This window comes from Oncorhynchus kisutch, unplaced genomic scaffold, assembly GCF_002021735.2.
Source record: "Oncorhynchus kisutch isolate 150728-3 unplaced genomic scaffold, Okis_V2 Okis06b-Okis10b_hom, whole genome shotgun sequence".
NCBI classification, from domain to species: domain Eukaryota; kingdom Metazoa; phylum Chordata; class Actinopteri; order Salmoniformes; family Salmonidae; genus Oncorhynchus; species Oncorhynchus kisutch.
The window spans coordinates 6,403,547-6,424,533 of NW_022261983.1; the positions used below are offsets into that span (position 1 = coordinate 6,403,547).

The 20,987-nt window shown below is 42.9% G+C and overlaps 1 protein-coding gene across 1 annotated transcript; it reads left to right on the forward strand.

Annotated features, from left to right (window-relative positions):
* Window positions 1-1,507: 1,507 nt before the first annotated feature.
* Window positions 1,508-20,365, forward strand: LOC109877435 (cyclin-F-like). Its single transcript, XM_031814182.1, has 17 exons — window positions 1,508-1,776; window positions 2,682-2,836; window positions 3,226-3,332; window positions 3,459-3,526; window positions 3,653-3,849; window positions 4,677-4,730; window positions 6,761-6,865; window positions 7,030-7,107; window positions 10,096-10,250; window positions 10,597-10,761; window positions 11,173-11,296; window positions 11,525-11,705; window positions 12,293-12,380; window positions 14,621-14,720; window positions 15,293-15,426; window positions 16,294-16,475; window positions 17,597-20,365. The coding sequence occupies exons 1-17, from the start codon at window positions 1,764-1,766 to the stop codon at window positions 18,073-18,075; spliced, it is 2,385 nt and encodes a 794-aa protein (XP_031670042.1). The 5' UTR covers window positions 1,508-1,763; the 3' UTR covers window positions 18,076-20,365.
* The last annotated feature ends 622 nt before the right edge of the window (window positions 20,366-20,987 follow it).

The window sequence follows — 20,987 nt, forward strand, 5'->3', positions numbered from 1 at the left end:
CAAAATGTATAGAGGTTCTATAGGTTCTGTTGATGTGTTGAAATGCTGAGTGCTCCTGCCAGCGTGTCACAAATGCTTCACAATTGATTTCTTAAATGGCAGGCTATAGCCTTGAAATAATAATAATATAGCCAAAATAATACATTTTCCTTCCTTCTTAGGCTAGCTGGCTTGCTCCTGACTGATTTGGAGTTAGTATGTTGTTTAATATCCTGTTGAAATGTTGAACGTCAATTGATAGTGACAGAATCACACATTACTTCCCAAGCAAAGTACATTTTTTGTCTCCTCGGCTATAGAAGGTTGTAGCGCAGGCTCTGAACGTCATAGAGACAAACGAAAGATATCCCATATGCATCAGAGTCACGTCTTTCCCCAGAAAGCGTCGTTATAGAGCTCTTTATATAATGAGATTCATAATTTTGTAGATTTTTTTAAATATTTCGCTAACAAGGGGTAGGCCCATTTTCTTTTTTTTAAAGCCACAGTACCCTCACATTCTCTCACATAACACTTCCTGGTTTTACCTTAACACACCAAGCCCTTCACTGAGACATTTAAGGAGTGCATGGTGACTGAACAAATTGTCTGACAAAATCTATGGATAGTAGACTATGATTTAGTCTATCAATAGGAATAGGAACAGAAATAAATAGGCTTCAACAAAAAGCCCTCTTGTTGTTAGTAGCCTAAAGTCAAATTAAAATGAAGACCTTCAATTAGGCCTTCTCGAATTAGCATACTTAAGGCACCCATGCGCTGTCCAGTTATGCAAATTACTCAAATATGGCTTATTGTGAGGTCAATAACTCTGATAAATAGCTTCATTATGGGCAATGAAACATTTAGTTTTTATTCAAAACAATTATAGCAGTAGCACGCTTACCTCTGGTCCTCCTTTTCATCTTCAGGCTCTCCCTCTCAAACTGAACAGGACATCAGTAGGCCTAGTCCATGCAAACAAATATTACATAAAATAAATACTAAACCCTCTCCCTTCCTAGAAATGAAAAAGCATGACCCTCCCTTTTCCTACAGGTAACAATTCTGTAAATTGCAACCGCTCCCATAGCTATGTAAAATTGTAATGAAAGCAATTACACCATAAACATTTTTAAGAAATACGTTTTTATTAAATGAATTATCTCGAGTGATACTGTATTTTCTTGTTAATGTCTCTTTAAATATGGTACGTTTAAAACGTAAATTATGACTACTACATATCCCAAATTTCAATCCAAGAGGCCGGGCGCTGGCCGACGTCATCGTGTTTGGTTACCCCTTTTACCAATAAAATGCATCAATTTGGAAGCGCGTACTTCGAAAATGGTTTCATATTATCCAATCAGTGGTCTTTATTTAATTATTTGTAACGACAAACCAATCGAAGTTGCCGCTCTTCTTCTAGACGAATCGGAAGCTCGTTAGATAATAGCTGGGCGTACTAGTTTTTCGCCAATGAAATCGAAGTTGATGTTTAAACTCTGCGCGCGGGCGGTGCTTAGCCAATTTTGGGAGGATCTCAAAAGTTGAGAGGGATGCATGGATGGATTTGAATTCATGCTATTAATTTCACAACATCCCATCAAGCTAGACAGCGCTCTCAAGCTGTCTTTTTGAATTAGACAAATTTATAATTCATTGGAATTACCATAGTTTATAACACAAGTTATATTTACTCGTATTTTGTTCACTGTCAGCTTTGTGGTTGCACATCTTTAACACTAGGGAGCTTGCCGTATTTAAGGTGATCTCTCCACGAAATGAAAGTAAGCGGTAAGTATCTCCGACTCAATTAGCTACGGTGTGAATGTGCCATCTAACATGTAAACGTTAGATTAGAGAACTTGCATTGTGTGAGAGTGGATAGCATGAAAGTTTTATAGCTACTTCATAACGTTAGCAGCTAACTAGCCTGCTAGCTAGCTATCTGTTATGGTTTACTGATGTAATGATGGCTAGTTAGTTAGCTAGCTACTGGTACACAGCTTGGTGCCAGTACTAGAGCCAGTCGTTAGTTCAGTGGCTAACGTTATAAATGTGCCTTATTTGAAACTAAAGCATTCGTAACATTTATATCATAGTTAAATACGTTGTAAAGTCATTACATTTTGTGTGGTTTTGAAAGCCCCGCAAATAGATAATTAACTTTATTTTATTTAAATCTAAGAAGCTTTACAGGAAATGTTAAATGTACCTAGTTTTGAGGAGGGAAATTTGGGCGCTGAGTTAAGCTAAACTCAAACATTAGCCAGAACTTGGCCAGCTAATTAGTCAAAATAGATTCCATTGGTTATAACTACCGATATATCATAAAATTAATAATATATAAATTATATCTAACTGGGTCACTTTTGCCTAATTTGATTTAGTTTGAGTCAGCAAGCTGTAGCAAACGTAAACTGACTTTCAGGTGGGAATTACTGTCTCTTGTGCAGCATATAGATGAGAACTGTAAACAAATACTATTGAATAAACAGTGTATGAAACAATGTCAGTAATCAACGGTATCCCACAGTTGGAGACTAAATGTATGGGGGCACTGTGTGAGTAGGAGTTAGTTTATTTGGAGGGTCAGTTGAGTTGGATAGAGGGAGGTTTTTTGCGTTTGATGGGTATCTGTATCTAAAATGGCAAGAGTGATTTAAAAAAAAAAGTATACTTCTCCCTCTCATCTTTAGTGCTACACTGTCGTTGTTCCAAATGCTTCACGGTTCCAGCACGGAAGCGGGTCCGTAAGCGTGTTCCAGCCCTAACACTGCTGTCTCTTCCCGAAGAGGTGCTTCTGTGTGTTCTCCAGTGCCTCTCTGCTGAGGACCTGCTGGCTGTCAGAGCTGTGAGTCTCACAAACACACACACGGTCTTGTTTAACTAATCTTGTGGAGATTTACAATTCTGTCCCATTCAAAATCCAATTTAAACATTAAACTGAACAAAATTTTGGTTTGTTTACTATTATTGTGGGTACTTCTTGTCCCTGCAAGTTAAAGACGTGAACACACACACCTAAAAAACACACACACTCTCTAACAATTGAACAGCCTCTGGAGTAAACATAATTTGAGGGAGTCTCTTCTGAACATCTTGTCACCACCTGTATACTCCTCCTTTAGCATGTATAAGGAATGTTATGTTTACTCAGTTATTGAAAGGAAGAATAATTTTTTTGAACATGCATGGAGGATTGCCATGTTGGAGGCTAACTGAGGCATTTGGTTCTCCCAGGTACACTCTCAGCTCCGTGACATCATTGATAACCACTCTAGTGTTTGGGCCCGGGTCAGTTTCAGGGATACCTGGCCATCCCCCAACACAGTCTGGCTCTTTGAGAGGTAGGATGGACTCCTCCCACACCCAAACCCTGACCTCGACTCTGTACATCTTCCAATGTCAGTTTCACATGAGGGAGACTGAAAGTGTGCATACATACCCTAATATGTTTCTGTCTCCTCTTTCAGGGCCGCAGAGAAGGGGAACTTCGAGGCAGCTGTGAAACTAGGGATTGCATATTTGTACAATGAAGGACGTAAGTCTCACTGCATTTGTCATCCATTGTTTCTCATTGAATTGGTTGTGAGGTTGCTCAGTGATTGACATTGACCAAATCACTTAATTAATTCCTGTATAATAATCACCCTTTTCTCTGTCCCAGCGTTGCTGAGTGATGAAGGGCGTGCCGACGTGTGCGGCCGGAAGGCGTCCCAGTTCTTCAGCCTGGCGGAGAGCCTGCGTTCCCCTACCGCTGACCCCTTCATCTGGGTTTTCATCCGCCCGCCCTGGTCCCCCACTGGGAGCTGCTGCAAGGCTGTGGTGTTTGACAGGCTCAAGGCGGAGTGTGAAACCAATGTGGTAAGTGTTTACCAGGCTAGGCGTGGTTGAGCTTGGCTGTGGAGATGGGCAGCCATAGACACAGCCAACCTCAGCAACCATCACTGTCCTCTCCCATGGTTCCTATTGGAAAAACACTCATTTAGTATAATATCCTGGATACAAATTAGAGGGCTGTTTTACCCATAGAAATATAATGAGTAATGTTGAATCTGTTTCTATGGTTGTGCCTTCCTGGTTTATTCACTCAGAGCTGTCCATCGTCTTTCCATCCATTATCAACACTGATTAAGATGTGTAAAGGCGGCAGGTAGCCTAGGGTTTTAAGAGGGTTGTGCCAGTAACCGAAAGGTCGCTGGTTCAAATCCCCGAGCCGACTAGGTGAATGCGCCCTTGAGGAAGGCACTTAGCCCTAATTCCTTCTGTAAGTCACTCTGGGTAAGAGTGTCTACTAAATTACTAAAATGTAGGCATCACACTGCATGGGAAGAAAGGAGAGGTGGATTCGGAAACATGTTGCTACCAATAAAGTCTTTCCCGAAGGCCAACAGGACCTTGGTAATGAAGACAAATGGGGAGAGACTTATGCTGCTTTGTGCAACGCCATAAAGTTCCACCCCTTACAGCCTGTTTTTTTCCTGTCCTCTCTTGTGGTGCCCTGCATGTATCGCCTCTGTTTTGTTGATTTTTATAAATAGACGAGCATGTCTTTGCTCAATGGAATGAATGGACTTGTAATGTAAAAGCCAATGTTTCTATAAAAATAGTTTTGTAGACTAAGGTTGTGCTCAAACAATGCTTTCATTAGGCTACATTTTCACATTTTGCTGTTTTTTATTTTTTTGTAGGAGAGGAGGGGTACGTTGCTGCACTGTCTGGCCAGAGTCCTCCAGCTTTTTGATGTAAGTGTACACACACCATTGCAAGTCTTCCAGAAAGGCAGAGGCGTTAGTGTGGTGATTTTTGTACTGACAACTGTCATCCATTTCTATGGTAACCAAACCAAAACACAGTTCGTTAGTTTCTGATGAGGCTGTGAAGACACTGTCACTTTTTAGGCAGCCCTGCTAGTCATCAGCCCAGTTAGGATACATGTTTTCTCCCTCTTCTTCACTTATTGATTGCTCGCTACGCACCTCATTGTTTCTGCTCTCCCATGAACCCACACGGATCTTTTAAAGCAGCTTTGTTTCAGTAATAATTTTACATACCAAAAATCCTTGATGACTCTCTGACATTCATTCAGGGGTTGTTATGTGTGTGTGTGTGTGTGTACAGTTGAGGTCGGAAGTTTACGTACACTTAGTCTGGAGTCATTAAAACTCGTTTTTCAACCACTCCACACATTTTTTGTTCACAAACTATAGTTTTTGCGAGGCGGTTAGGACATCTACTTTTTGCATAACACAAGTAATTTTTCCAGCAATTGTTTACAGACAGATTATTTCACTTATAATTCACTGTATCACAATTCTAGTGGTTCAGAGGTTTACTTACATTTAAGTTGACTGTGCTTTTAAACAGCTTGGAAAGTTCCAGAAAATGAAGTCATAGCTTTAGAAGCTTCTGATAGGCTAATTGATCATTTGAGTCAATTGGAGGTGTACCTGTGGATGTATTTCAAGGCCTACCTTCAAACTCAGTGCCTCTTTGCTTGACATCATGGGAAAATCAAAAGAAATCAGTGAAGACCTCAGAATTGTTTTTGTAGTCTTCCACAAGTCTGGTTCATCATTGGGAGCAATTTCCAAACGCCTGAAGGTACCACGTTCATCTGTACAAACAATAGTACGCAAGTAAAACACCGTGGGACCACGCAGCCGTCATACCACTCAGGAAGGAGACGCGTTCTTTCTCCTAGAGATGAACGTACTTTGGTGCGAAAAGTGCAAATCAATCCCAGAACGACAGCAAAGGACCTTGTGGATATGCTGGAGGAAACAGGTACAAAATATCTATATCCACAGTAAAACGAGTCTTCTATCGACACAACCTGAAAGGCAGCTCAACAAGGAAGAAGCCACTGCTCCAAAACCGCCATAAAAAAAGCCAGACTGTGGTTTGCAACTGCACAAGGGGACAAAAAATGTCCTCTGGTCTGATGAAACTAAAATTGAACTGTTTGGCCATAATGACCGTTGTTATGTTTGGAGGGAAAAGGGAGGCCTGCAAGTTGAAGAACACCATCCCAACCGTGAAGCACGGGGGTGGCAGCATGTTGAAGGGGTGCTTTGCTGCAGGAAGGACTGGTGCACTTTACAAAATAGATGGCATCATGAGGCAGGAAAATTTACATGGATATATTGAAGCAACATCTCAAGACATCAGTCAGGAAGTTAAAGCTTGGTCGCAAATGGGTCTTCCAAATGGACAATGACCCCAAGCATACTTCCAAAGTTGTGGCAAAATGGCTTAAGGACAACAAAGTCCAGGTATTGGAGTGGCCATCACAAAGCCCTGACCTCAATCCTATAGAAAATTTGTGGGCAGAAATGAAAAGTGTGTGCGAGCAAGGAGGCCTAAAAACCTGACTCAGTTACACCAGCTCTGTCAGGAAGGGGCTGAAATTCACCCAACTTATTGTGGGAAGCTTGTGGAAGGCTACCAGAAACGTTTGACCCAAGGTGAACAATTTAAAGGCAATGTTACCAAATACTAATTGAGTGTATGTAAACTTCTGACCCATTGGGAATGGGATGAAAGAAATTAAAAGTTGAAATGAATCATTCTCTCTACTATTATTCTGACATTTCACATTCTTAAAATGAAGTGGTGGTCCAAACTGACATAAGACAGGGAATTTTTACTAGGATTAAATGTCAGGAATTGTGAAACAGATATGTAGGCCTTGTTGTGCTGGATAGAGAGGAGTATTTAAATGTGCTGTTTGAAACACTGACTATTGAAACCTGGTTTAATCTGTGTGTTTCAGGAGGACGACAAGCGCGCCGAGGCCCTGACACTACTTGAAGAGTCGTCTCAGTCGGGCTGTCTACAGAGCGCTTACCTGCTTTGGGAACATAACCGTAAAACCGCAGTGAGTTTCCCTTCTCTCTGGTTCTCCACATCTCAAAAGGCTTTGTTTATGTTACAATGTATGTTGTGTAGTTAAAGGGTGTAAAATGTGATATAAAACCCCTGTTGTGTTGTTAGTCAACAAACTACCTCATAACTTACTGTGGTCCTGTGCTGTCTTCTCAGATGGCGGACCCAGGCAGGTACCTCCAGTTCATACGCACGCTCAGGGACTACGCAGCCAAAGGATGCTGGGAAGCACAGGTGTGTGTCTATTTGGCTTTGTTTACAGAGGCAGGCCAATTCTGATTGTTTATATATAAAATCAGCTGTTTCCAGCTACAATAGTAATTTACAACATCAACAATGTCTACACTGTAATTGATATTTGAATGGACAAAAAATATGCTTTTCTTTCAAAAACATGAAATGTCTACGTGACCCCGAACTTTTGAATGGGTGTGTATAATCAGCCAAAAAAGGGACGTCCTCTCACTGTCAACTGTGTTTATTTTCTGCAAACTTAACATGTGTAAATATTTGTATGAACATAACGAGATTCAACAACTGAGACATAAACTGAACAAGTTCCACAGACATGTGACTAACAGAAATTGAATGTGTCCCTGAACAAAGGGGGGGGGGTCAAAATAAAATGTAACGGTCAGTATCTGGTGTGGCCACTAGCTGTATTAAGTACTGCAGTGCATCTCCTACTCATGGACTGCACCAGATTTGCCAGTTTTTGCTGTGAGATGTTACCCCGCTCTTCCACCAAGGCACCTGCAAGTTCCCAAACATTTCTGGGGTGGAATGGCCCTAGCCCTTACCCTCTGATCCAACAGGTCCCAGGCGTGCTCAGTTGGATTGAGATCCGGGCTCTTTGCTGGCATGGCAGAACACTGACATTCCTGTCTTGCAGGAAATCACGCACAGAATGAGCAGTTTGGATGGTGGCATTGTCATGCTGGAGGGTCATTTTTAGGATGAGCCTACAGGCAGGGTGCCACATGAGGGAGGAGGATGTCTTCCCTGTAACGTACAGCGTTGAGATTGCCTGCATTGACGACAAGCTCACTCTGATGATGCTATGACTCCACCCCCAGACCATGACGGACCCTCCACCTCCAAATCGATCCCGCTCCAGAGTACAGGCCTCGGTGTAACGCTCATTTCTCAGACGATAAACGCGAATCCGACCATCACCCTTGGTGAGACAAAACTGTCTGGTCTTGTGACGGTGGGTTTATGCCCATAGGTGACGTTGTTGCCGGTGATGTCTGGTGAGGATCTGCCTTGCAACAGGCCTACAAGCCCTCAGTCCAGCCTCTCTCAGCCTATTGCGGACAGTCAGAGCACTGATGGAGGGATTGTGCATCCTGGTGTAACTCGGGCAGTTGTTGCCATCCTGGACCTGTCCTGCAGGTGTGATGTACAGATCCTGTGCAGGTGTTGTTACACGTGGTCTGCCACTGTGAGGACAATCAGCTGTTTGTCCTGTCTCCCTGTAGCACTGTCTTCGGTTTCTCACAGAATGGACATTGCAATTTATTTCCATGGCTACAGCCGCAGTCCTCATGCTTCCTTGCAGCATGCCTATCACACAGATGAGCAGGGACCCTGGGCATCCTTCTTTTGGTGTTTTTCAGAGTCAGTAGAAAGGCCTCTTTAGTGTCCTCGGTTTTCATAACTGTGACCTTATTTGCCTACCGTCTGTAAGCTGTTAGTGTCTTAAGCACTGTTCCACAGGTGCATGTTCATTAATTGTTTATGGTTCATTGAACAAGCATGGGAGACGGTGTTTAAACCTTTTACAATGAAGATCTGTGAAGTTATTTGGATTTTTATGAATTATCTTTGAAAGACAAGGTCCTGAAAAGGGGACTTTTTTTGTTTGTTTTGCTGAGTGTGATATATATATATAACACACACACACACACTACCATTCTAAAGTTGGTCATTTAAATATTCCTTGATTTTTAAAGAAAAGCAATGAAGGTTTGTCCATTAAAATCACATCAAATCGATCAGAAATACAGTGTAGACATTGTTAATGTTGTAAATTACTACTATTGCTGGAAATGGCTTTAAAAAAAGCCAACTGTTATATGGAATATCTACATGGGTGTACAGGGGCACATTATCAGCAACCATCACTCGTGTGTTCCAATGCCACGTTGTGTTAATCCAAGTTTATCATTTTAAAAGGCTAATTGATCATTAGACAACCTTTTTTTTGCAATTATGTTTGCACAGCTGAAAACTGTTGTCCTGATTTTAAAGAAGCCATAAAACTGTCCTTCTTTAGACTAGTTGAGTATCTGGAGCATCATAATGTGTGGGTTCAATTACAGGCTCAAAATGGCCAGAAACAAATAACTTTCTTCTGAAACTCGTCTATACTTGTTCTGAGAAATTACCAAGAACCTGAACATCTCGTACATTTCTGTGTACTACTCCCTTCACAGAGTAGCGCAAACAGACCCCAATGAGAATAGAATGAGTGGGAGGCCCCGGTGCACAACTGCGCAAGTCCTCAACTGGCAGCTTCATTAAATAATACCTGCAAAACACCAGTCTCAACATCAACCGTGAAGAGACGACTCCGGGATGCTGGCCGTCTCAGCCATATCTCCGACTGGCCAATTAAAAGGAAATGATTACTATGGGCAAAAGAACAAAGACACTGGACAGGGGAAGATTGAAAAAAAAAAAGTTATGGGCAAACTAATCTAAGTTTGAGGTGTTTTGATCACAAATAATATTTGTGAGATGCAGAAAAGATGGAGTGCTTGATGCCATCTGTCAAGCATGGTTGAGGCAATGTGATGGTCTGGGGGTGCTTTGGTGGCGATAAAGTGGGAGATTTGTACAGGGTTAAAGGGATCTTGAAGAAGAAAACCAAGTTTGAAGTACAAATCATTCTTTCTAACCTCTTGACTGGATAACAAGGACATTTCTAAGTGACCCCCAAACTTTTGTACGGTTGTGTGTCTATCTCTCCAATGGCATAGACATGATAATGTAGCCGCTGACTAGAACAGGCAGCCCAAATCCACACACAGACTAAATCTATGGTTTTGTTTATTCTCCCAACCATTTAAAGTGGATTAATCATTGAGGATGTTACTGAGCACAGGTGGTGTTTAAAAAAAAAAACATTCTCCCTCCTGTTGAGCTTGCTTGGCAAGCCTGGCATGACTTTTGACCTGTGCCCTTTGACCCTTTCTCTCTGTGTGTGCACGCTTCCAGCTGTCCCTGGCCAAGGTGTGCAGCAGTGACAACCCGCTGGGTCTGGAGCAGAGGGCCTGTGCCGACCTTGTGGCCCAGCTGTTTCGTTCCTGTCCCCCCGTGCCCCGACGCAGGGTGGAGGAGGTGCTCCGACAGGGCATCAACGACACCATGAGGTAACCTGGTTTGGTCTGGAACTGACTGTACCCACACTGAAGATCACTTGACTTTGTACCAATTGTGTTGTTTTATCAATTTTGGTTAATGGCTCGCGTTAAGGGAAAAGATTCTTAATTTGAAGGGGCTTTCAAAATTCTAAGCACTCTTAATGACTTGCCTAGTAAAATATAGGTAAAAATAAATAAATATGCTATTTACTATCATAACCACATTTTTCTAGGTACATAACATTATTAATCTCTCTCTCCTGTGCCTCTCCTCTCCCCTCACTAGGTACATTAGTGTTTATCTCTCGTGTGTCCCCCCTTCTCTAGGTACATAACAGTATTCATCTCTCTCTAGATACATCCTGGTGGACTGGTTGGTGGAGGTAACCACCATGAAGGACTTCTCCAGCCTGACCCTCCACGTGACAGTGGGCTGTGTGGACCGCTACCTGGCCCTGCGCTCCGTGCCCAAGGCCCGCCTGCAGCTGCTGGGCATCGCCTGCATGGTCGTCTGCACGCGGTACGAGACAGAAAAACGTTGGAGGTGGATGTAGCATCATTTGGGTTGGAACGTTCCTGTAATTTTCCCAAAATGCCCAGGCTTTCCACAAATCCTGGTTGGGAATGTTGCATCCTGCTTATTCCTTCCTGATTTTGGGAAGTAGCTGGATTTTTGTAACTCTAAGCATGATACAAACTAGTCAGTATTTATCCTCTATGTAGTCTGCCCCGATGTACAGTACTTCTGTATTCACTGGATCAGCTTTAGCTAAAGGTGGGTGCTCAAGTGCCACACAACATATTTTTCAATGCTCAGAATTATGAGACTGTACGGAAACGAGCGTTATATTTACTGGACTAGTTCAGGTCGTCCCTCCCTGTTTCAGTCTGTTTTCTGCCTAATGAATATGACCCACGTCTCCTTCTCTAGGTACATCAGTAAGGATATCCTGACCATCCGGGAAGCGGTGTGGCTCACAGACAACACCTACAAGTATGAGGACCTGGTCCGCATGATGGGGGAGGTCATCTCTGTGCTGGAGGGCAAGATCAGGGTGAGCGGAGTACAGTCTATACCCATCTTATGTCAACATGTTTAGTCTGCCCTGATGATGGCATCTGTATTTGTTTCATCAGCTTGGGTTAAAGGCATCTGTTGAAGTGAAAATATATATATTATTATTTTTTGTTTGGGGGGGGGGTTCAAAATGATCAACTCTCTTTAGTCCTGTCTAGTCATTTTTATTTCTATGAGTTCAACTCGTTTGGTGTTGTCTCAGCAGACTCCCACTCTGCTGGACTATGGCCAGGTGCTGCTGTCTCTGTTACCCCTAGAGCGGCTCAGTGTCCACCTGTTCAGCTACTTGTGTGAGCTCACCTTGCTCTACTCAGCCCTCACTACATACTCCTCAGCCCACCTGGCCAACGCCATCCTGCTGCTCACACGGGCACTACACCACTACGGTAAGGCGGGCAAACAGGCAGTCTACGGTTGCGTCCCAAATGGCACGTTGCGCTGTAGTGCACTATATAGGGAATAGGATGCCATTTGGGACACAAACCATTTGTCTTCTAAACTCTGTCTACAAACTGATATGTAATCTACCCCGATGATGTATTTCTGTATTCACTTGATCAGCTTTGAACTGAAGTGTAACAAAAAAATCTTTCTGAGGGGGTGGTCTTCAAAATTGAGATTTATCTAAGTGCTGTATCCTCAGTCCCAAGGGAGTTGCTCAGTAACCATACATGACACACACACACACACACACTGTTGTCCTAGGTTTTCAAACACCCCTAGAGCAGTGGTATTCAAACCTTTTCAGCAGGGACTCCATTTTTCTTCCCAGCAGAACTTCTGGGGATCCCATTATTTTCCAAATTTCTTGCAACCTGTAGTTCCCTGTTACCCACCCTTTGAATACCTAGTCTAGTTCATCAGCTTCTCATTAAAACTTCTGAGGCGTTATTTTAATATTTGTTGGACGTCATATCAGTCTTGATGCTCTACTGTGTCGCCTTGACCCCTGCTCTTCCTCTCTGCATTGCAGCTCCCATCTGGCCCATCCAGCTGGCTGAGTATACAGGCTTCTCCAAGCAGGACCTGGTCCCCTGCACTTTACTACTCTATGTCAAGTGGTAAGTTATAATACATGCCACGGGCGTCCTAGAAATCACCATAACCGGTTATTAAACAGTTCTATATGCATACTAGATTCAAGGGCTAATGTTAGTCTGGGTTAGAAAGTCTGTCCCCTCTTGTACTGTTCTTTCTCCAATATTTGTTCCCTCTATTTCTCTCCCTTGTAATCCAATGCCTGACAAACAAGGGGTGCTCGCTGGCTTGACTTTGTTCTCATGAGGGTTACCAAGGTGATAGAGGCATATTGGCGGAGGAGGGTGGGTGTGTAGCTGTGAAAGCAAAACACAAAACCCTCACACTCTACTGCTACAAATACACTGTAAAAGTTGATTGGCTAGAGAGATTTCACCTTAGGTGTCAAATCTGTGTCAAGCTGATAGTTCGAAGATGTCAGCAATTACATACTAGAGAAAATAAAGTACTGCAATTGCCAGTATGGCTTGTTTTATGAAGTTTACACATCGTCCAGCCTTGGTCTAAGAGCTTTTGTGGCTGTTCATTGTTGACTGAAACCAAGCTGTTTCTATTTTAGCTTGCCTGCTGGTTGTGGTAGTAAACAACCTTGTTAGCATGCAGGCTAGCTGTGGTGAGTATCGATAGCCCCTCTTCCTGGAGATCCCCATTGTCCCTCAGCAGCCCATCCTGCTATCAATTAGCATTCTAGCAATTAGCATTTCTCCCCTTTTTTTTCATTCTGTTACTAGTTAACACAACCACAAAGTCATAAACTCTGCCTATAAAAAAAAATCTGATTTAAAAAATATAAACCAAACCTAAAACCACACTGCTAACCTTGTGCCCAATCCTAACCTTAAATAATTGTGTATGTTTATAGCAATTTTACTTTGGGGCTGTGTTATCTAGTGGAAGAAAAACAATTCTGGGAAGCAGCAATGGGGGAATGACAGACGGTGGTTAGTTGTGCTAATTAGCGCTGTCAGCGCATGATTAGAACAAATCATTAGCTTGTTTAAGATTTTTTTTATACTTGTAGTCTTCGTTAGGGGGAATAAGGCAACACTAGCGTACATGCAGGTGTTATTGAGAATGTGTTTGTGAGAAGACATCTTTATGTAACTTACTGAGATGTTTTTTTTTCCATTCCTCGGTTCATCATCCACACACAGTAGTCAATGTGAAGTGCTATTTAAAGGACTGCTCCAGTATTATTACAATCCTGAAGTGTTCTCTGGGCACCATTACTGTAGAACCCCCTGCAGGTCAGAAAGGTAGCAGGTCTGATGAATGCCATGCTTCTTTTCAATATGAGTGTGATTTCCAGCAGGTGAGGAATGCCAATCTCTGTAGTGATTTTAGTTGAAGAGATGAAAGGTTGTGTTTTGGTCCTCTTAACCCTTTTGATCAGGCTGGGTTTTCTGTCTGTGTGTGGTAGGTGGTTTTTACCACATGGGTGGTTAAGACTCCGCCCACTCACAATCTCCCTCACCCCCTCCCTCTCCTTCATGTCCCAGGCAGGAGGGCTGTCCGTTGCTGTCTCATTATAAAGCCAGTAAAATGCACCGACCGCTGTTTGTCTTTCACCGCACACGTACAGAGGCCAGCTCCTGCTGTTCTACGTTTTCCCTCCTGCAGTTCTTTGAGCACACTGTAGAAAATCACATGAAGTCGCATACTTATAAAGACAAATGAACAAAGTAGTGTGCTGATTTCTTAGACTGTTGCTAACCAGCGCTGCAGACAGACAAATTGGACAATGGTATTGATTACAAGATCAGGTTGTTTGTGGCTATGTCCTAAATGGTCTCCTATTCCCTAGTGCACATGTTTTCCAAGGTAGTGCAATGTGTAGGGAGTGGGGTGCCATTTGGGACGCAGACTATCTGCTCCTGTTAACCACGACGTAGATCATCATTAGCGAAGGGTCACAGTGACCCTGATGCAGAGGGCCGTAGGGGTGGGGTGTTGGCTGGGATCGAAAGGTGAGTGGGAGGGAGCTGGACCTAGGGTGTGTGTGGCAGGGAGGGTGTGTGTGGCAGGGAGGGAGGGGGTGTGTTTGCTAAGGACTGTGTGTGTGGGGGATGACTCACCCTGCACCATACTTGTGTGAGTCAGACTAGTGGGAGGCACTGCACTTTATTGACAACGTCCAATTTTCAAATGAAGTACTATCATAGACTGATATGATTTCCCATTGGATGTAACACAGTTGGAGAACACAGACTGGATGATTAATCATGCTCTTCTCTTTCTTCTCTCTCTCTCTTCTCTCTGACAGCTTCAGTAAGGATGTACCCAAAGACTACAGGCAAATGTCTCTGACAGGTGTCAAGCAGAGGTTTGAGGATGAGGCCTACCAACACATCAGCAAAGAAAAGGTGAGCTTGTCATCTCCTGACATGGACCGTTGCCTTTTTCAAACTAGTATGTCAAGGCGAAGTGCACAGTGCTGGGCTGCTGGCCTGGATATTCTCCTTTTGGCTGTACTGGTGGTGTGCACCTTTTGGCTGTACTGGTGGTGTAACAAAACTAGGGATGGGAATTGCCAGGGACCTCGCAATATGACATTATCACAATACTTAGGTGCTGATATATGTATTGTGATTCGGTGTTCCAAACATTGGTCACTCTTTGTCTGCTACAGGGCGCATGAGAACGAGTTTTGATTGGGATAAATAAATAAATAGCTATAGGATGAAAAATTGTTTTTTTTTTTACAGGTACAGCCGACTAGTGCTAGCTAACGTTACCTAGTGTTCTTTTTTACAAATCAATATTTGGAGTCATAATATCAATATAATGTTGTCCCCCCCCCATCACTAGGCAAAGAAAAACAAGATGTCCTTATTGGACAAACTTAGTACCTCTCAGTTGAAGAGCTTTGTCTTCCAGTCCGTGTCTAGTTAACACTAACCTAACCAGTGTGTTTGTGTACCGTGTTCTCTCCCAGGTGATTGATTTCAAGGAGCTGTGTCAGGTCCTGGAGGTCCCGGAGGTGGAACCCTACATGGTGCTGCCCAGCCCCACGGGCCAGCCAGCTGACATCCACACCTTCCTCTCCTCCCCCTCCAGCAACAGCAAGAGGTGGGTTCCTACGTTAAGCCACTCAAATGTGAGAGCAATATAATGATTAGCTCCACCGTGCTCTCTTTTATAGGCCAGGGAGAATTTCTCTGTCCAATCCTTGCCAAGTGTCTAGGCAGATTGTCAACGCTAGGGGTTAATTTGGGATTGGGCAAGTCACTCTCACGTAGCCTTTTATGGTGGTTGTCCAGCGCTGGTCTCGTCCAAAAAAGTGCTTTTTTGTTTGTTTGTTTATGCTGTACTGAGTAATTGCCATCTGCCCACTAGATGACCACAATGGAAATGAATATTAAACTTTGTCATCCTTTGACTTTATTAACATTTAAAAACATTGATGAATAACTAAACTAAGAAGACTCAGGTTAGCTAGGTTTCATCAAATAGGTTACATATTTTAATAATAAAAATCTGCACTAAGACAATCTGCATGTTTTTATACCAGTGGTGTTTATGCCGAACGGCCTGCCTGATTATGTAGTGCACACAATGTACCTCCTGGCTAAATCTTTCATGTACTGAATAAAAATCTAAAGTTCAGTGCATTTCCATGGCATTTTCCACTTTACTGATTTTTAGTTTTGTCAAAAAGCTGTGTAAAACAAACTATTCCTACCTGCAGGACATGAGATTGGGAATATTTATTTTTGTCAAGCATCGATCATCATGTCAACACAATAAGACCCTCTATTTCTTGGGAAGGAGCATCAAGCTCATCACTGTGCACTTTCACCACCCTGTGACATTCATCATAACTTCCATCTGTAGCCTAATAAACTGCATGGTTTCCCAAGTCCTAGTGAAAGGACCACACACCATATCTTGTGACTCCAAGCTTACTTGGATAAATATGCTGTTTCTCTCCCCTAGGAGACGGGAGGAGTCCTTGCCTGTGCACCGAGGCAGCTTTGTGGCCACACCCACGGCTGAGCTGTCCACTCAGGAAGAGACCCTGGTGGGGGACATGCTGGACTGGAGCCTGGACACCTCCTGCTCTGGATACGAGGGGGACCAGGAGAGTGAAGGAGAGAAGGAGGCCAAGGAGGGAGAGAGTGAGTGGAGGGTATCAACTATATGAGTTCTGATCATTTATGATCAGCTCTTTACCAGGGGTGTATTCACTAGAAACCAAACAGGGAGGGACCTACCTGAATGTGTCCAATAAGAAACGCCTGTTTTTTGTTTTCCATAGCAAAGCATGCACTAATGAATACACCCCAGCCCTATCTAGAGATGGGGGTTAATGGAAGATGAGTGTCATGCTGGCCATTCTAACTGGTGAACTAGATGTAGTGACATCACTATGTACTGGAAGACAGACATTATTCTCCTTATGTGGGGTACAGACCAGACTGCTCAGAGGCAGACGCATGCAAAACGCATCGTACATGTATTTTGAAAGTTGAATACCTTGAGAAATCTATTGCACAATGGTTTTTGACTACATCAGCAATGGACTAATGAAACAAATACAAAGAGTTTGACGTTTTCCTTTTCAGGCATCCATAATTGATAGTGACGGGGAGGAAATCGATAGTTGTGTATATCAATATTTCAGGATGATTATTATATCGATATTTGACTCCGAAGTATGGATTTGTAAATAAATAATAATAATTGACTAGCTAGCACTAGTCCGCTGTACTGTAATAATTGACTAGCTAGCACTAGTCCGCTGTACTGTAATAATTGACTAGCTAGCACTAGTCCGCTGTACTGTAATAATTGACTAGCTAGCACTAGTCCGCTGTACTGTAATAATTGACTAGCTAGCACTAGTCCGCTGTACTGTAATAATTGACTAGCTAGCACTAGTCCGCTGTACTGTAATAATTGACTAGCTAGCACTAGTCCGCTGTACTGGCGCCAAAACTCCCGTAGCTTGTTTTCCACCTTTAAAAAATAAACGAAATAGTGATCAATATATTTTCAGCTCTTTTTTAAAATTTGATTTCTGTGACTGATCAAAACGTTCTCTCATGTTCTCTTATCTGCAGCAGGCATAGTGAGCAATATGTTGGCAACCTCAAATCGCAATGCATATAGAATCTTAAATATAGAGTCATGATATCGTGAGGTCCTAATAATTGACATCGGTTGGATATTTGTTCACATGAGGTCACTACACTCACTATGATATGCTGCCAAGCTAACAGTATCTTCTTCTGTGTAGCCTCTGTTCTGGCCATTACACTGGAGCTAGCAACGGAGCCCGAGGACTCCAAACTGCACTGCCGAGCCCTCTCCAGCGACGATGACAGTTTCTGTGAGGGGAACAAAGAGGAAGAGGAGTATGAAGGGGAGGGGAGTGCCAGGAGCCGACCGGGCGAGCCCCTCTCCTCATTCATCACAACCGACTTCCACAGCTCAGGCTACTCCTCCGTCCAGAGTGCCAGCCCTTCCTCCAATTCCTCTTCACTCCTGATGCCCTGCACCTTCACGGCGCTGCCTCCGGACCCCACTCCAGGCTCTGCCTCCAGCATCACGGTGGCTCTGCCTGGGTTCCGCCTCCTGGTGCCGGTGCAAAGACCCCGGGCTGCAGCACGCAAACAGGTAAAGAGGAAGAACGCAGCAGCTCACAGCGGAGGGGAGAGGGAAGGGGAGGATGAAGAGGTGGTATATGCCTCAAGTGTAGGTTTCCTAAGCCTGTAAGCACTGACTTGACTCACCGTTGAATGGATTCAGATGATTTTCTACCACCCTGCCTCAACTTAACCCTCTTTTGCCATGGTCGCGTTCATTAGGCACCAAACTGAAGACAAACAGACCCAAAAGTAAAGGGACTACCTGGACTTGTCCAATAAGAAATGATAATTTCTGTCTCCTGTTGAAAAAGTTTAAATGTTCCTGCCCTAATGAACACGACCCAGGAGCACTGTTCTGTCGTTGACAATATTCTTAATTCCATGAAGGCCTGAACTCTGCACTGGTTCCTGGAATGTCATAAGATCACAAATACCTGTTGTAAGCTTTACACACAAACCCAAACGGTCTCTCCAGAATCCAGACTTTTTTTATTTTGTTACATTCCGCACGAGTAAACAGACATCTTCTGCTTGAGAACGATCAGATGGCTCCCTCTCATATTTCACTGACTTCGCTTGTATCCCAAATGACACCCTATTCCCTATGTATTGCACTACTTTGACCAGATTCCTGTTCAAAAGTAGTGCACTGCATAGGGAAGAGGGTGTCATTTGTGAGACTTCCTTCATCAGCCGAAAAACCATTGGAACAGCTCTTCACTATCCGCCTCATGACTTTGTTACATTGCATTGATCCAGATTGTGTTCCGCGCTGGTCTCACACATTGACTTTTGCAACAACAACCTATCTCAGATGTCAAAGGATTGCAGCTACCACCTAAAAAAAGAGACACCTCATGGACCATTTTGAAATATGTCTGTATGAAGACTTTCACATGTGAAAAGAACCACAACCTGCATTGTTGACTGTATTTGATTACAATTATTAATCAATGCAACAGTTTTTTTTGTTTTGCTCTCTGCAACTCTTCTGATGTTGGGAGTTTCATGAATCCCCGTTTATACCAGTGAAGAGATTCTGATATGCACTGCCTGTACAGAATGGTCAGGAGTTGGCTACTCTGTACTAGCCTGGGATCCAAACTGAGTAGTGAAACAAAGCCATGTTCAGTTTGGATTCCAGGCTCGATCTGTACTTTAGATATCTACTATTGTATAAAGCCTTATTTTGAGTCAGAATTTTCTCTGATCCATTTTTGTCATTTGTCTGTTCACATACCAAAGGTACTAAAACATAATTGAGGGGACTATCGGTGGGTAAATAGCTTTTACCTGTAAAGGACTGATATGATAGTAATTCAAGCGTACAGAAATACATTCTTAGCTACAGTTTTGTATGTACTGTTTAGAGTTGGAGCACAGGAGAGAACCTATACTACAGGAACAAATCAATTCTATAAGCTTTAACAAGAGCAAGGTATTGTTTCATTTGAAAACAGCATAACATTTTGTAGAAGCAGAATATTTCAGTCATCCCCACCACCCCTAACCTTTGACCCCATAACACCTAATTTCATGGGTGAGAGCACATGATTGCATCTGTCTGTTAGAAACCACTAAAATTGATGCCCTAGAAATATGGTATAGATTGTATTTCTATGGTTCAATCATCAGTGATGTCATCTGAACATTGAGCCATGAACATTGACCAATGAGGTCACAGTTTAGTAACTAAGAGGTGCACAGTGCGACATGAAATTTGAAGTTCAGAACATCTAACAAGTTTTGTCGAAGCAAGTCTATTCGTTTTGCCCACCGTTTCTCCCATTGGGTTCGTCTTGAATGAGGTCTGGCACTTCTATTGAATGAGGAGCGTTTTGTTTTCCACAGTGATGTTTTCTATGCTTGAACAATCAACTACTAATGTTATTCCATTAAGTGGAGTTGCATTGCCTCCTTTTGGGGAAACGGAAGTGAAGACACTAAAAGGCAAATGGTTACTTGATGTGTTGATAAGTACTGTATGCCTACATCAGGACACGGAGTCCTTGGGCTCCGTCTGAAATGTCATCCTATTCCATATGTAGTGCACTTCTTTTGCTCACAGCCCCATTGGTCTCTGGTCAAATTAGGGTGCCATTTCAGACGCAAACCGTGTGCACAAATGATTGTGACTGTAAATATGTTTTTAAAACTGTTAGGTCAGACTCATATCCTTGGTCTGTTATGTACATATGTAAATGTGGCGGGGGGGAGAAAGAACTGTGACAATATACCTTTTACTTGAAATTGGATGATTGGTTTTGGCTTCATTCCAAGAAGGACACGTCTTTTTCTACATAAAGGTTGACATTTGGCTTGTTTTTTTGTCTACATTGTACCATCAAGTGACTTGTGTGAAGATATTTCTGTGCACCCGGTATCAATTTCTATTAAAACAAGCATGTGGACTTGCAGATGTATGTGTTGAATATTAGCTTTGACTGACACTCCCTCAACCTGTTCCACCCTTTTTAACTGCCCTGCCCAGGGAGCAGTACGACCACCAGGGGGCCACACCTGGAGCGTTCACACACATGCACTTGAATATTTCAATTGAACCTTTTAAGTAGGTAAGTCAGTTAAGAACATTCTTATTTACAATGATGGCCTACCCCGGCCGAACCCGGATGACGCTGGGCCAATTGTGCGACGCCCTATTGGAATCAATACAATACAGCCTGGATTCGAAGCCAGGGTGTCTGTAGTGATGTCTCTAACACTGATATGCAGTGCCTTAGACTGCTGCGCCACTCGATAGTTAAAAATACAGAATGTATGCACATGAATTTATGTGCAAAGAGTTGCACTGATGAGAAAGGGTTTATTTTCTTAATATCATAGACTGATAGAGGTAAGGTATTCTTGCTTATATAATTATTGGACCATGCAATTGTCACAAGTTTAAATGACTATACAATATTACCCTAGCTACAGAATACCCAGAGACACACAAGTTTCATGTCCCCAAATGACTCCTGTATTTCGAAAGAAAAGGGAACATACGGTTAGTGCTATTCGGGATCATTGGGACGTCCC

Excerpts from the sequence above, each read along its gene's own strand:
- LOC109877435 (XM_031814182.1), top strand. Across the intron at positions 10,762-11,172 it reads TGCATGGTCGTCTGCACGCG|GTACATCAGTAAGGATATCC; the intron begins GTACGAGACAGA and ends CTCCTTCTCTAG. Across the intron at positions 12,381-14,620 it reads TTACTACTCTATGTCAAGTG|CTTCAGTAAGGATGTACCCA; the intron begins GTAAGTTATAAT and ends TCTCTCTGACAG.